Raw genomic sequence first — 12,577 nt, 5'->3', positions numbered from 1 at the left:
AGAAGTGTTGAGAAAAGCCATATGTATGCTTTTCAGAGTTACCAAATTGAAAAGTACAACAAGTAGTCAAGCTAAAATTGCAGCACCTGGAGAGTATGCACCTGTGAGGTGATCTGATTGAGATGTATAAGGCCTTGACCGCCTCTGTAGCCAGGTGGGCAGGAGCAATTGTGCATAGCACATGCTTCTTGATTAGACCGGGGTTCGAGCCCGTGACCACCAAATACGGAGGATGCGGAAAGGTCAGGGAATGACCACCACATATCCCCGGAGAAAAATGGCCTTAGTTGCTAATGCTCCTAAAAACCAAATAACAAAGCAAATGTATAAGGCCTTGAATGAGTTGAGCAAGCTGAATGCTGTTGGGATTCTTCTTCTTGCTCAGATTAAGAACCTGAGGGGGCACAGTTTCAAATTGAGGAAAGACAGTTGTAGAATAGATGTGTGGAAATTTGCCTTTATCCAGTGCATAGTTGATTGGTGGAAGAGACTTCCATCTTTTCTTGTGGAAGTTGATAGCCTAAATAAATTTAAGGCTGAGCTGGACAGGCATTTGGAATGAATGGAGGGTTGGTTTTTTTGTTTTTTGGCTTTTGCTGCATAAGCTTGCTTTCTTGCATTGTATGCCTCTGCTAATGCTAAAGAAGTTTTGAAGAAAAAAAAAAAAAAAATGAGATAAAGAACTTCTGAATCACAAACCTCTGAAAGAATCCTAAACAGACAAATCAAGCTAATAACCATGTTATTCTAAAGTACCTGCCCGGCAACCCAAAGGTCGCGGGTTCGATTCCCGCCTCGGGCTTGGATCAAAGTACTGCAGAAACCTTGGGAGGTGCAATATGGCCACAGAAGCCGATGCGCCAACAACTACCAAATAAAAAAAAAACAAAAAAAAAAACACCATGTTATTCTTGTTTGTGTGAAATGTCTGTTTATGTATGTTACTCTCTTATAGCTTCAATACAGCAATTTGTTTGTCTGTTTTAAAGGTTATGCCAGCATTGAAAATTCAAGCATGGCTTTTCAATCCAACATACATCACATCCATTTACTGAGACCATTACTTCTGTATATGTTGAAGGATGTTAAGTGCCAATTTGTTCTATCAACAGTTTTTAAATCTTCTAATTCTATTTTTTGGAAGTTGATTTACTGTAGTGAACTAAACCAGAAGGCTGGTTCCGATAAGCATTTTTATCATCCATATATATATTTTACATAAATCCATCAATTCTTTCTAATTGGGCAGTCTCAGTGACAGGTAGTACTTATAATGAATTTTATTTTAAAATTGAATTAAAATATTTTTCTGAAATTTACTATAGTTATTCTTCTTAACTTAAAGGAATAATGAATGACCAGTTTTGTTATTTGACAAAAGTATTTTTGCAAGAATTATTACAGGTATGGATTGTTAATACAGATCATGTTGATTAGAGAAGGACATCATACGGCATCATAAAGTATGATTTCTTATGGCCATTGTTTTAAGAAATCACACTTACTGCTTGAATATTGTTTTGATTAGTTTATTAGTAGGAAAACGTTAAAATTATTATTACAAGTTTGCTCTAATCTGTCCTAGTATCCAAATTGAAAAGCAGCTACATTTCTGAATTCCGTACTGAATTCTGTTTCCAGACTAAGCTTGGCATCTACAAAGATTATACAGTACAAAGAGAATTAATTAAAAAGTTATTTCAAGATAATTCAAGTTTGAATTCATATAAAGTCAATTTCTGAGAGTAACTAAGGTTGACATAAAAAGTGACTTAATTTTTAAATTTTAAATAAATTTGTTACAAGATTTTACAAACAGGTATTAATTATGTATTAATGTATTAATACATAATTAATCATGTATTAATGTTTACATGAAAAACTCCAGTGACCAATTTGTCTTTCTTGATTCAAGTCCTATTAATATATGTACAATATGCATGTATTAATATGCAAACCATGAGGTATGATCAGAAAAGTTCAATAATGATCTTATAATTATTGAACCCATAATGGTTGATAAAAGATTATGAATGGGATATTACAATGGTATCTTTTGCACATGTTTTAACTTGTTACACAGCAGGTTTAGTGGAATGCTGCTTTGAGTGAACACTTGTTGCTTGTACTGAGAATCACTAAATTTGGACAATAAGCAAACTTTAAATTTTATTGTAAACTTGGAATGTCATCCATCGAAACACATTGAATGCTTATTACAATTTAGAAAGATGATGCTATGAAGGAAAAAAAATAACAGCTTAACTAGTTCCTAAGGTTTTGTGAAGGAAATTTTTTACTTGAAGATGAAGAATGAAGTGATCACCTGTCAACATTCCTAAACAAGCAAAACACCAATGAAGTAGAAGAGTAGGGTAGATGCCTTCGAAAGAATTAAAATGGGGCCCATCAAGCTCTAATTTGCCTAACTCAACCCCAGAGCTCACACTTATGCATCAGGCGATCTTCAGAGCAGAATGTGCTGGTCTCACAGGAGCTAGTTATTGTTGGTGACTCTATTGTTAGAGAGAGATGGGAAATGTATTGTGCAAAAAGGATAGGTGGAATAGGACCAGGGTATGTCTATCAGAGGCAAATGTTTATGGTGTTGTACAGCAGATATCATCTTTTAAGGGTACAAAGGGTGATATTATTGTACATGTTGCTGTAATGCCATAAATGACATTAAGAATAGGAGATTTGCGGACTTACTTAACAAGTACAGATCATTTTAGAAGTGTATTATAGACCTAATGACTCTAATCAGTACAGAGAACAACATTACAGAGAAATAGTGGGCCAGTATCAGATTGCCTTATAATGGGGGATTTTAACTTTCCGGATATAGACTGGAACTTGTGTTGGCCACTTGCATAGTGCAAGACTTTTTGTGGATTTATTGGATGATTTTTTTTTACAGCAGCATGTTCAAGAGGTAACCAGGGGGAGTAATACTCTTGATCTGATTATCAGCAGTGATTATTCGTGCATTAAGAATCTGCAGATAAAGGAACCACTAGGTAGCAGTGATCACAGTGTACTGATGATTTGGGATTTTCTCAAATATGTAACTGCCATCAAGGGTAAAGGGAAGGGTTTTTGCTTTTGTAAAGGTGACTGCAGTGGTCTCGGACAGTTTTTAAATTCTATACAATGGGACTAACCAATGATATTACCAAAGCAAATTCTAAATGGGAAGCCTTCAAGGAATTAATCTTGGAAGCTACTAGACTTTTCATACCAACTAAGGAATCCTCTTCAAGGTTTAGGCCTAAAGGGATTGCAGATGAACTAATGAGACTCGTGGCAGAAGAAGAAAAATACATGGGATGCATATAAATTATCAGGAGACACAGATGCCTATGGTAGATATACGATAGTTTGTAATCAAGTCACAAAGGAGGTTAAGGCAAGCAAAAGCAGATAACGAGAAATTCTTGTCAAAGGATATTGATTGTTGATGATTCTTCTCATGTAGCTGGGTAGCTGATAAGCTGAATGAGTATTTTGCATCTACATTCATGCATGAGGAAATTTTAAGGGAGGAGAATAGCAGAATCTTATCAAATTCTAAAAGGAAGTTAAATGATTTTGTAATAACTGAGAGCAAAGTGGAGGAGAAATCATTGAAGGTAAACAGAAGAAAGTCACCTAGAGTTAATGGGATCTATACAATTATATTAAAGGAAGCAGCAAAGGAAGTAAGCAAATCCTTAGCCGTGATTATGAGGGCATTCTTGGACTCAGGCGAGGTCCACACTGACTGGAGATGTTCAGATGTACTACCAGTTCACAAAGGAGATCGAAAGGTGACATGAGTAATTACAGACCTGTTAGTTTAACTTCTGTTCTGGGGAAAATAATGGAGTCACTGGTTAAAGAAGCACTGCAGGATCATCTAGACAAGACCAGTTATAGTTCAGACACAGCTTGGGTTTGTTAAGAAGAATTCTTGTCTTACCAATTTGATAGGATACTATGATGTGGTCACAAAGGAACTGGATGCAAAAAATAATTTTGATATCATATACTGAAATTTTAGGAAAGCTTTTGATACTGTTGCACATGGATGACTACTGTACAAATTGGATCAGTATGGCATTAAGGGCAAGTTACTGCTATGGATAAAGGGATGGTTTAGTTAGAGAAGGCAGAGAGTGGTAATCAATGGATACTGCTCTTCGTAGACTAATGTTATTAGCGGAGTCCCCCAAGATTCAGTGTTGGGTCCAATTTTGTTTTCTGTATTTATCAGTGATATTGATGAAGGTATATCAGGCTTAATGTCCTAGTTTACAGATGATGCGAAGGTTGTTAATGACAGTACGCTACTGCAACAGGATCTAGAAAAGCTGAGATGGTGGGCTGGGAGATGGCAATTGCAGTTTAACTTTGACAGATTCCAGATATTGTATATGGGTAGCATTAACTCCAGAATAACATACCAACTGTGTTGTGCTACACACAGGGTAGTGTAGAATAAAAAAGACTTAGGGGTAATTGTGCAGTCAGATATCAAGTTCTCTGAGTGGTGCAGACAGGCTATGAGGACAGCTCATGGGGCCTCATTTTAGGAAAAATGTAGAACTGCTAGAATGAGTTCAGAGAAGGGCAGTGAGATTAGTGACTGGAAGACTGCTGTACAAGTTGGAGTAGTTTGGTAAGAATAATAAGCCTTTCTTGGTAAGAAAGGCTTATTTTCCCCAATATGCCTTTCTTGGTAAGAAAGGCTTAAGTTCTGCAAATTGCAGCATCTGGAGACTAGGCACCTGCGAGGTGATCTTATTGAGGTATATAAGGCCTTGAATGGTTTGAGCAAGCTCAGTGCTGATGAGATTCTTCCTCTTACTCAGATTATGTAGCTGAGGGAGCATAAATTCAAATTGAGAAAAGAAGTTTTAGAAGAAATGTGCTGAAATTTGCTTTTAGCCAGCAGGTGATTGATTTCTGGAACAAACTTTCATTTGTTTTTATGGGGGATTTAATTTATTTAGCTGCCTTGAATTTATCAAAAATGTCTAAAAATATTCTTATCATTGACAGACATGACAGGAAAAATGGTGCTACAGAAGGACATTATATTGAAGAATGTTAATGCTGTAAACATTTTTCATTGAATAAAATTAGTTTTTTCAATATTCACTGAACTTTTTGATTAAATGCTATTGTACAAATTGTACAAATGCTATTCATATGCACAATGTTATAAAACATGTTGATCATTGGATTTTTCACATAAAATTATTAACAATTGTTGGTGAAATTAAAGTATGCAACAAATTTATATAAAATTTAAAACAATAAATTTTTGTTCCTTAATTACTCTTGTTAACAACCAATTTGATATCAATTCAAAATTTAATTGTCTCAAAATATAACATTTTAGTTAATAGTCCTTGTAGAAATTGAATTCTGTTTGTTCAAACAGAATTCAATATAGAATTCAGGAATGTAGCTGCTTTTCACTTTAGATACTGGGACAGATTAGGGCCAAGTTTCAATAATTTTAACATTTTCCTACCAATAAACAGATTAAAAAAACTCTTGATTAAAACAAGAGTGTAGTGTGATTTCTTAAAACTTTGAACTTAGTAGGTTATTATATTACTGTGTCAGAAGATGGTCTGCTTGTAGCATCAGAATTGTCGAACACTTATCACAAAAGAAGTTATATGTATCTATTTCAGTAAAAACATCCAAATCTATATTCATATTCCAATTATTTATACAATGCATTTGGAAGATGTTATGCTATAAATCAAAGCTTTATTAACTAGAAGTATGGAAGCTTTATAAAACCCTTTCTTGGGAATTATAATCGTACTGATTGCATCTAACTATCATTTATGCTTCTGCGTTATATTTAATTTAGAATCTGTTAAATTTTCTGTATCTTACTAAGAAAGGCTCATTAAATTTAATGTAAGAGTAAGATTAAGTGTATTATCAGTTTATTGAGTTTCTATTTGTTATTCATGTTTACTGAAGTTGTATATGCATTATGTGTTTATACAGGGATTATTCTCTCTTTATAAACTGTATAACCTCACTTGCCTCTACTCTTCCAGGCAGTGGCTGGAGGGAGTCCAAGTAGCATGTAATAAGATATTTTCAAGGCCATGTTATGTCAAATAGCTTAGTATATTCTTGATGACATGCATACAACCTCATGTATGTGAATGCTGTAAAAAAAAAAAAAAAAAAAAAAACAAACAAACACTGTTCATACTTTTATATTTAGTATTAAGGCTACATAGCAATTATTACTTACTTCAAGGCAACATAATCATCAGAACAGACTTGACTGTGGAGCAAAATACTTCACTGTCAAGTCATGAAGAGTATATTCCATGCCTATGGTATATTACTGAAAATATTATCACCGTCATTCATTTTACTGTCTCCTCTCATATCCTTATAGACCCGTCTATAAGGATATGGGAGGATATCCTTATAGACCCATGTCTATAAGGATATGATTATCATGCCTGGTTACCACAGTTAATGGTAATTAATGTGGCATGATAATTGGGATAATAGATTTTCACAATTGTCATGCCTAGTTACCTGTTTTACAACAGTACTCCAAGTGCAGTCTTACACATTGTCTTACACATTGCCTTATACATTGGGATTGTGGTCTCCATATCTCTACAATAGAATGTTGTAAGTCACTGATGAGACACCATAGGCCCTCCATACAGTCTGTCGATGCATCAGATGAGAACTTAGTTATAATTAACTGGCTACACTCATATGTTGTGTGCATATTCCTACAATTCTGTGTTAGGAACACATACGCCAATATATGCCATCTAGTTTTACTCTGTAATTAGTAGAGGAAGTGATGAATGACACCAGCTGATGAAAGACACTGTAGCTGACTTGTTATATATTGATCCCCAAAATGTTTGTCATAGTTCTCTTAAAGTTGGATGTGGTATGCAAGATAGGTATATTAAATGAAGTGAAAGGCATTCAAACAAGGATAGGAAAATAAGGTTTAAATAATTAGTAATAGTATTAGTAATGTCCATATGGTGCAAGAAAGCCTAAGGCTTATGCTACACCAACCAAAAAAAATAAATAATAAATAAATAAAATAAATAATAATAAGAGAAGAGGAAATTTCTCTTTTCTAATTTCTCTAAGAGAATTACAGTGTTTCTGTTAATTCCTCGGACCTATGTAGTTGTGCCAGAGTATAAACAGAACAATAATATAGTTTTCATAAATGGACTAATGTATATATATATTTTTTTGTAGACATAGCAATGCGACCAGTAGTGGTGGTTGGCCCACTCATGGAAGCCGTTGTTGATCAATTAGAACAGGACTTCCCACTCATGTTCCAGCGCTGTATTCCTGAAATTATGCGTGGTTCTCAACAGATGATGGAAAGGGGGTTGCAAGAGCTCAAGCTGGTTGATTATCGGCGAAGAGGCAATCATTTTGAATGTACCACCCTAACTGCTATTAAAGAAATCTATGACAAAGTAACTTATTAACTTACTATTAAAGTTACCAATTTTTAATTTTGCTCTTTAAATAACAAATGCTTGTTCTCAGTTCATTCAGCCTTTCCACTTGATTCAATGGACAACTACATCTTTTAGTAAAAAAAGCACAAGAATCTTCATTATCCATCAGTCCTCTGCATAGGTTAAACAAGAATATTTATAAATCCACTTATTTTGTTTGTTGACCCTCTATAACCAAAAAAATGTAACAGCAATATTTGGGTTTTAAACACAATTATCATTTCCAAAGTTATCATGCTGTCGCATAAATAATGTCAGTTTTGCCCAATCTTTTTCCAAATGAAAACAACTGTGTTGAATCATTTTAATCAAGTGAGTTTTGTTTATTTTGTTCTGTCTGTCACTTTCCTTTTATGTGTACTATTTTTACAAAGTTCATTTCCATTAAGGTAGTGTAGACCTTTGAATAGGTAGTTATCTGTTGTTGCATAGTCTTCAGAATATCATGTGGGTGGAATTTTCCCAACCAAACTTTTAGATTTTTGCAGACATTTTCCAAGTGATATAACGATTTGTGTTGTCCTAATACAAAGCAGTACCCTTGTGATTGTCGAAGGATAGTTCTCTTGTGCTCAGTCTGAAGCTGCTGGCAGTAGGCTGTGGCAATTTTATTGAGCTTTAACAATTCAAAATAAATTGTGTCCTGAAATCCTACCAGAGGCACCACTGTTAGCAATCCTTCACAATGGGATAATGCACCCATTTTTCATTATCAGTAGTGGATTGATTCAAAAGTAGTGCTTCAGTTTCATGAGGTATAGTGAAATGTGCATTGTTTTACTGTGTCTGTGATTAGCTAGTGACATTATGTGCAGAACCCATGTTCCAAAGTTTTTCACTTTTTCCACCTGTTGAAAGCGGCGTTGAATAGTGGAATGAGTTGAATTAAGATTTTGGGAAATTCTTCAACAGTTACTGCAGGAACTTATTCAAAACTGGCTATCAGGTCATCAACAACCTGATTGGGTCAGCTGGAAGCTCTTCATTGGCTTAGTTGTAGTTACTAGACACAAAATTCCTGAACCACCATTGGCAATTTTTCAATTTAGAGCTGCTTTCTCAAATACATATTTGAATGTGTTTTACAAATGCAGTTAAATATTCCCTTCTTAAATTCATAAATTTTGAGAACATAAGCTGAGAAGCTGTTTGCCTGAAAATTTCCTCTTCAAGGTTGGAGTTTATGGAGGTCAAGTCAGGTTGGAAGCTGAGATTGTGGATACAGTGACAAAGCAACCATGAGCAGAAAATGGTGTACCAGTTAGTAGCACCCATTATACTTGATAGGGATATAGGTGATTTTTGGATGATATCTGCTACAAGACAAGTCATCAAAATGTGTGGTACTGGCTGCCAGATAGTGCAATCACTTCATATATGATTCTGGTTCCTCTGTGCTTGAAACCATTTAACACCATTCAGATTGACAAATCTTTCTGTCATTCAGCTAGTGATGTGCATGGATTCTACTGGATCCATGCCCAGATGGTGTGCATGGATTCTACTGAATCCATGCACACCATCTGGGCACACTACTGTATAGCTTTGAAATTCAAAGATTAGATGTGGATCTCCATACTCTTGAAATATCCATGCATACCAGTTGTGTATATTAATGAGTACACAATATCTGATTTCACTGTTGATTATGTGTATATGCAGTACTGCTGTGCAGACTTGTGGACTGACATAGCTAAATATTAATCAAGTGGTTGAAATGTAAAAACCCATCAGAATAAGGATATTTAAATGACTTTTTTTTTTTTTTTAAATTGAAGGTTGAGCAGGCCTTATTCTTTAATTGACATTAACAGCATATGTCAATTTTTTTTCTTTATTTTTTTAACTAAATACATATATAGTTGGCCCATTGATTATAAATCTCACTAATTAATATAATTTGTTTTATTATGATGTTTTTTTAATTAAAATTTGATATGATATTTCCTTTGGATATCTGCTAACATAAATTCTTTTTGAATTCTAATTTATATTGTAATAGGCACAAATTGAAAATAAATGAGTTTAATATATATATATATAGACATCTCTTTGTTTATAAATTTCTCTTTGGAATTTTTCTTAAATATATATTTCATAAATTATAATTTGTATTATACACAGAGTACATAATTGCTTAACTGACATATTTACCAAATGGTCTCACAGTTAATAAATCAGTCAGATGGTATGTATGACTAAATTGCATGCATGTCAAAATCCATGAACACAGTTTTGTTTTAGTTTGGTGAGCAGCTCCTGAATTTTGCCCTGAACAATATTCAGAAAGTATTATTTGTTCTGGATTTTCTAGCTTGTTAGGGATTTTTGTTGGAAGTATGAGCCAAACGTTTCCAGACTGGGTTAATAAAATTAATTTAGACTTACATTAGTTATGTGTTGGCATTGTCCCTTTCAATCTAATGTCCTCCAGAGTTTATGCATTGATCCCAGTGTTTATCCCACTGTTTGAAGCATCTTTGAAATTTCTGTTTTGTGATGCTGTCCAACATTTTCTGCAATTCAGCTTGAATGTCCGTACTGTCTACAACTCTTCATCCTTTTAATTGGGGAACAGGAAGAAGTCATGGGATGGGGGGATCAGGAGAGTAGGGGGGGTGACCTGCCTTGCTATTTTTGGACATGGAGATGAGGGAATTTTCCAGTGGGAGGACTGCTGCTTTGTTTCTGGAACATAACCATAAACTCAGCTTTCATCCCCTGTTATGACCTTGTAAAGGAAGTTTATGTCCTTTCCATCCTGTGCCTAGTGGGTTCCTGCATCATCATCATAATAGTTTATTTACAAAAAAAAAAAAAAAAAACCAATGTAAATAAGGAAACAATATACATATAAACATAAATAAAACAAAATTTGCAAGTAAACAAGCAATTAGCATCATTAGCATTAGTAGAGGCATATAATACAAGAAAGCAAGCTTTTGCAGCATCAGCCAAAAAAAAAAAAAAAAAACCACAACACTTCCATTTCACCCCTCCGTTCATTCAAAATACCTGTCCAGCTGAGCCGTAAATTTATTTAGGCTATCAACTTCCACAACGAGGGATGGAAGTCTGTTCCACCAACCAACTACCCGCTGGCTAAAGGCAAATTTCCGCGCATCTATCCTACATCTATCTTTACTCAATTTGAATTTATGCCCTCTCAGGTGATTATTCTGAGCAAGAGGAAGAATCCCATCAGCATTGAGCATGCTCAAGGCTTTTATACACCTCCATCAGATCACCTTGCCAGTGCCTAGTCTCCAGACACTAATTTGCAAAACTTAAGCCTTTCTTCGTAAGAGCAACCCTTTGTTCCATTCACTAATCGTGTTGCCCTTCTCTGTACTCGTTCCAGCAGCTCTACATCCTTCTTGAAATGAGGCCTCCAGACCTGTATACAGTACTCAAGGTGCGGCCTGACCATTGCTTTATACAAGGGAATAATCACCTCCCTATCCCTGCTAGAAAAATTCCTGTATATCATTGATAATGACACCATGAGCTACTCTTGTAGCCCGTCTGCACTGCTCAGAAAACTTCATATCTGCCTGCACAATTACCCCCAGGTCCTTTTCATTCTCTACCACTGTCAGTGTAGTACCACAGAGTTGATATGTTACTCTGGGGTTACTGTTTCCCATATGTAGTACCTTACATTTCTCAGCGTTAAACTTCATTTGCCACCTCTCAGCCCATCTGCTCAACCTTTCCAAATCCTGTTGCAGCAGCATACTGTTAGTAGTGTCCTTAACAACCCTGCCAACCTTTGATTCATATGCAAACTTGGACATTAAGCTTGATATACCATCATCAATATCATTTATAAATACAGAAAACAACAGTGGACCCAACACTGAACCCTGAGGGACTCTACTAATAACATTAGTCCACAATGAGCAGTGTCCATTGATTACAACTCTCTGTCTTGTCCCCCTCAACCATCCCTTTATCCATAGCAGCAATTTGCCTCCATGTCACACTGCTCCAATTTGTGCAGCAGTCTTCCATGTGCAACAGTATCAAAAGCCTTTCTAAGATCCAAATATATAGTATCAAAGTTATTCCCTGCATCTAGTTCTTTTGTGACTGCATCATAGTGTCCAATCAGATTGGTCAGGCAAGACTTTCCTTTAACAAAACCATGCTGTGTCCGAGCTGTAACTGAGCTCTGTCTAGATGATCCTGCAGTGCTTCTTTAACCAGTGCCTCCATTAATTTTCCTGGAACAGAAGTTAAATTCACAGGTCTATAATTACTTGTGTCAGCCTTTGATCCTCCTTTGTGAATTGGGGTCACATTTGCACATCTCCAGTCTACGGGTACCTCCCCTTAGTCCAAAGAAGCTCTCATAATTATGGCTAAGGGTTTGCTTACTTCCTTTGCTGCCTCCTTTAATATAACTGGATAGATCCCATCCACCTCGGGTTCCTTTTTTATGTTTATCCTCAACAATTTCTCCTCCACTTTCCTCTCAGTTATTACAAAATCATCTAGCTCACTGCCAGAGTTTACTTCACCTCTGGCATTCCCCTTCCTGAATAACTCCTCACGTGTGAATGTAGATGCAGAATACTTGTTTAGTTTGTTAGTCACCTGAGCAGGATCATCAACAGTTGAACCATCAATATTCAGTAGACCAAACAGCAAAGACCTCTTTGCTGTTTTTCTTTGCATCCTTTGCCAAGGATTTCTCATAATCTGCCTTCGCCTGCCTAATCTCCTTTGAGACTTGATAACAGACCAGCCTATATCTCTCATAGGCTTCCATGTCACCAATTAATTGATATGTATCCCATGAATTTTTCTTCTCTGCCATATGTCTCATTAGTTCATCTGACATCTATTTAAGCCTAAACCTTGAACAATATTTCTTAGTTGGTATGTAAAGCCTAGTAGCTTCCAAGATTAATTCTTTGAATGCTTCCCATTTTGAATTTGCTGTTGGTAACATCATCAGTTGGTCCCACTGTATAGAATTTAAATACTGTCTAAGTCCTCCATAGTCGCCTTTACGAAAGCAAAAACCCTTC

The 12,577-nt window shown here is 35.5% G+C and overlaps 1 protein-coding gene across 3 annotated transcripts in view; it reads left to right on the top strand.

Moving 5' to 3' along the window:
* Positions 1–12,577, top strand: part of LOC150081717 (MAGUK scaffold protein DLG5-like) — a 450,728-nt gene that overhangs the window by 390,738 nt on the left and 47,413 nt on the right. For all 3 annotated transcript variants that reach the window (XM_090378823.1, XM_090378822.1, XM_090378824.1), the window contains exon 23: positions 7,267–7,496. In XM_090378823.1, coding sequence (XP_090234949.1) covers positions 7,267–7,496 — 230 coding nt within the window. The remainder of the gene's footprint in view (positions 1–7,266; positions 7,497–12,577) is intronic.

The sequence above is a fragment of the Mastigoproctus giganteus genome, chromosome 8, assembly GCF_048544385.1.
Source record: "Mastigoproctus giganteus isolate SK-2022 chromosome 8, ASM4854438v1, whole genome shotgun sequence".
NCBI lineage: Eukaryota > Metazoa > Arthropoda > Arachnida > Uropygi > Thelyphonidae > Mastigoproctus > Mastigoproctus giganteus.
The sequence above is the reverse complement of the archived record's forward strand: the minus strand, read 5'-3'. Positions and strand labels throughout refer to the sequence as shown.